At 31.5% G+C, this 5,000-nt stretch overlaps 1 protein-coding gene across 1 annotated transcript in view; it reads right to left on the bottom strand.

Annotated features, from left to right (window-relative positions):
- LOC122635288 (histone H3.v1-like) overlaps positions 1 to 1,671 on the bottom strand; it is a 21,146-nt gene extending 19,475 nt beyond the window's left edge. The window contains exon 1 of the mRNA XM_043825330.1: positions 1,563 to 1,671. Within this exon, the coding sequence (XP_043681265.1) occupies positions 1,563 to 1,582 (20 nt within the window). The 5' untranslated portion in view covers positions 1,583 to 1,671. The remainder of the gene's footprint in view (positions 1 to 1,562) is intronic.
- Positions 1,672 to 5,000: the final 3,329 nt, after the last annotated feature.

Raw genomic sequence — 5,000 nt, 5'->3', positions numbered from 1 at the left:
AATCAAGACATTCCTATATCAATCCTGATACAATTATTGATTATTAATAATTATTACTATTATTATTATAAATATTATAAAAAGAGAGATCGATAATATCAAGCTATATCTCGACATTGATAACCACTTAATATCGAATATTAATAAGCACTTCCTGATATATGATAAAATAGTATCGAAATGATAGACCCCTATCTCAATATAATAATAACATAAACATTACATAACAATTCTCGATAACGAATTCGCACAAACGCGTACAAACTTTTCCCCCTAATAGCGTCCTCGTTAACGATACTTGAAACTTTGACAAAAATAAAATAAAATATAGAATAAAGAAGAATAAAATAACGAATTCAGCCCTTATTCCAGGATCTCTGCGAAGAAAAGATATACCGTCGAGTTTGATTTACAGTTTCACATTGAACTAAAGAAAATAATAGAAATCACTAAAGAAAGAGATAGATAGATAGATAGATACATAGATAGATAGATAGATAGATAGATAGGTAGACAGACAAACAGATAGATAGATAGATACATAGATAGAAAGAGACACAGAGTGAAAGAGAAGGTAATACCTTTCGTTACCCTTCCTGCGGGCGCATTCAACCTGTCCGGAATTTAAAACCCCCCCTACATCCCCCTTTGGCCCCCCGTATGCGCAATAACCTCTCTTGGATGGCTCCTCGAGAAATCCAAGACTGGGCTCGTGAACTCGAGGAGCCCAGGAAAGGCCAAACCGACGATGTAACGTTACACTGTTAAATCCCGTATGTAACGTTAGTCACGAGTACATTCTCTCTCTCTCTCTCTCTGTCTCTCTCTCTCTCTCTCTCTCTCTCTCTCTCTCTCTCTCTCTCTCTCTCTCTCTCTCTCTCTCTCTCTGTTTTTCTCTCTTTTTCTCTCTGTCTCTCTGTCTGTCTTCTTGCTGTCTTTATCTCGCTCTTGTAGGGTGGGACTCATTACCGGATGCGGACCAACCACAAGACGACAGGATCTATGCTGTCCTGAGTTCTTATCTTTCTGACGTATCACGTTTGTAATCTCAATGTAATTCTTACGTCTTATATATGTCGATGTGTTCTCTCTCGTATTTGTGTATATGCGTGTGTGTGTGTATTTTTGTTTTTCATGGATTTTTTAATCTTCCTTTTTGTTTTCCTTTCTTTCAAGTTCGTGATTTTCTCAACTTTGTTTTATATACTTTCTCTCTTATATTCTTTATACTTTTTTTTTTTTTTTTTTTTTCATTCGTTACGTAGTATTATTCATTAGAACGTAATATAACATTGTTGTATTACACACGAAAATAAATTATTATATATAAAGTTAATATATTATATATTATATATATATATTGTATTTTAAAAATCTGTATAAATATTATTGCATTAATCTTGTCCAATTGAACGAGTCAAAATTCATTAGATGAATATATAAAAAATTATATATATATATATATATATATATGTATATAAAATCATAGTTCGTACTCGATACACACATACATACGTACATATATATATATATATATATACATATATACATATATATCTCACCTGTGCCTTGCCGCCAGCATTTCGACTTGTATTTCGATTTGAATTTCGTGCCTCACACGTCGTCGGACAAACCAACGAAAAGACGAAGAAAATAAACGAGCGAGCAAAAGAAAAATAAAACGAAACAAAAAAAGAAAGAAAGAAAGAAAGAAAGAAAGAAAGAAAGAAAGAAAAGACGGAAAGAAAAATCTCCCGGAGACGATATTCGTTACTTTTTTTTTCCTTTTTCTTTCTTTTTTTTTTTCTTTGTTACTTTACTTTTTATACTCGGAAAAAATGCGATAAAAAATTGCGATCTCTCGGTAATAGTAGCGATAGTTTAGGTAGTACTAATAGCAACAGCAGAATAGTAATTATACTTTTCTTGTATATATAGAGATAATAAAGATTGAAATTCGAGAACCGTTCTTCGCAAGTTTGTACCGGCAACTGAAGCTCGGTTCTCCGTGGTGCGGACTCTTCGGGTCGCGAGACGCGAGAAGCTCCTCTTCTCCGCGTTTTAAAGCGCCTCCGCCGAACTGCATGCATTCCCTACGGTTAATCCATCTACGTACGTCTATTTATAAATGGCCGCATGCACGGCCACCGTGTTTCGGACGTTTATAGGATATGTCGACTCCGAGAACGTGGCGTAGAGAGAGGACACAGAGGACCGAAGGAGGGTTATGCTTGGGATATAGACAGCGGGGAAAGGAGGGAGGTGGGGGACCGACTATGATTCATCCTTGAAATTGCATGTGAAATTCGTCTGAAAAAGTTTTTTCCTTTTCCTTTTTTTTTTTTTTTTTTTTTTTTTTGAACATGAAAGTTAACAGGTTCGTAAAAGAAAAATATGGAAAAGGAAAAATAAAAAAGAAAGATTCGTTAGATTTATATAAGTGATATATTGGATGATGCGATAACGTAATGAATATTGTGATGATTGTGTTGCATAAGAGCATAATAACAATATGAAAAATTTTGGCGATCTTCAAAGGTGATAATGTTATTAGAAATATTTAGTTGTTGTACTGCTAATTAGTTCGTAATTTTAATTAACCAATCGAAGTATATGAAAGCTTTGTTTTCTTTTTTTTTTTTTTTTTTTTTTTTTTTTTTAGTTTAGTTTAGATTTTTTTGAGATGTGATATTGGAATTAAAAAAAAAAAAAAAGAATAAAAGAGAAGGTAAAATGATTGTTAGAAGACGTGTTTGTTTATTAACTTATTGGACTATAAAGTTACACTGGTAAATGTATTAGTTCGGATTTTCTCGAAACATATTTTTCGAGTATTTTTATTTATAGAACACGTCGGGGAGACACACATGAGAGCTCCATAGAGAATATTGGGGTGCATTAGTAGAAGCGACCGAGGGAGAGTATCGCGAGTCTCCTCTGTAAGCTTGATTCTAAAAAGGAAGTCTATTTCCGGAAAAAAAGGGGGGAGGAACTTTTGAAAATGTCGTCGGTAGAAACATACGTGTATCATCGTTTTCGAGAGCAATGCTAACATATGTAGGATACATGACGACAATATGACGAAATGAGAAAAAAAGAGAGAGAGAGAGAGAGAGAATATTAGTGTTAAGCTTCCTGGTAAAAGAAATTTTAACGAAAAAGCTTAAGGGAAAAACTTTCCTTTTCCGCCATCTTTTTTTTTTTTTTTTTTTTCACCTATAAAAAAATCAGAGAGAAAAGAAAGACCTTACATGTACATATATATATATATATATTTTTTTTTTTAATTAAGGAAAATCTTGGTACAATTTTTTGTTCTATTTTATTTTATTATTATTTTTTTTTTTTTGTTAATCTTTAACATAGAAATATAATAGATTCTTTTTTTCATAGCATTATTTTATTATCAATCAAAATTAATTCCTTTTCGTTTATTTTCGTAAAGAAATATATTTTTATATATTAACATCTATATGAGATCGTGCAAGCCACGAAAATTTGAGAAATAAATCAGATTTCTTATCGACGAATGTTAATATTATGTTAAAATGCGAATGAAAAGGAGAAATTTAAATGTTTTACGTGTACCTTATTTTCGGAAGCACCTTGTACGTCGAGAGATAAGTGTTAAAACGGCAGGCTTTTATTATCTCTTTCTTTCTCTCTCTCTCTCTCTCTCTTTCTGTCTCTGTCTTTCTATCTCTTTTTTTTTTTTCTTTTTCTTTCTCGTTGTCGTTTAGTTCTTATCTGAAAGTGGATGCACTTTCGACAGATAGTAACGAGGGTCCAGCATCCAACTCACGAAGGACCTCCAAAAGTGTGCGACCATTTTTGGTACAGTATCTCACCGTTTTCTTAGTAAAACTCGAAGGCACACTTCAAATATGGAATTTTAAGTGGCATCTTCTTTGTATTTCGTTCATCAACTTTTTTTATCTCGTCTGTTACATTTATGTATATATATATATATATATATATATATATATATATATATATATACAAATATGTATATAGTTTTTAGTTTGATCAAAATTTCCTCGACGATTATCAAATTATTATTTTCGAATTATTCGTTTTCAGGTCAATGTTTGATTTTTTATTTCTTTATTTATTTTTTTTTTCGGTCAAATTTCCCCCATCAAAAATTTCCATACACGTAACTATAAAATGTTATTAATTTAAACGAAAGAAAAAGAAAAAGGAGTCTCTCTTTTCTTTCTTATTTATTTATTTATTTATTTATTTATTTATTTATTTTTATTTAAAAAGTAAATAGAAGATGAAAGATATAAAGAAGACAAGATTAATTTTCTTGGCTTTGAGACGATTTCATTTACGCCTATAATATATTTTTATTTACTTATTTCTTTATTTTTCTTTTTAATTATAATACATTACACATTATCATAATGTATACATAGCGGACCGATTTCATAGAAAATTTACGATGAATTTCATATTTCTTTAGATTATTATCGATATGAATAATATTCGAAAATGTAATCACGGATCCATAAGATATAATATCCTATCTTCTAATCTTTTCGATCAAGGTATCTCCTCCCTTTCTTCGTTTATTACTAATTTCATAGTACATATCGTTCTATACCATATACTATACCATACAGCACATATATACATACATACATACATACATACGTACGTACGTATTATAATATACCATACAATACACGTACACATACGTACCTATTATAGCGTGCCATATCGTACGCACACATACACATACTTATATACCATAACATATCATACATACCAAGCTAACATATAGGTGCTAACTCAGGCGAATTATGTTGCAGTTTTCCACGCCGTTTGCTTCGAATTAATTCGAATCTGATATATGCTGGAAAGAAAAATATCCTAGTATACCCTTATCGCATTTGATAATTTCCATAAAAAAATCATTTGAGAGGTTAACAGAGAGGAGAAGGAGTGGGGGTGGGGGAGTGGCACTGCTAGAAGAGATAGCAGCAAGTTATTTA

The sequence above is a fragment of the Vespula pensylvanica genome, chromosome 17, assembly GCF_014466175.1.
Source record: "Vespula pensylvanica isolate Volc-1 chromosome 17, ASM1446617v1, whole genome shotgun sequence".
NCBI lineage: Eukaryota > Metazoa > Arthropoda > Insecta > Hymenoptera > Vespidae > Vespula > Vespula pensylvanica.
This window is presented reverse-complemented; position numbering and strand designations above follow the sequence as displayed.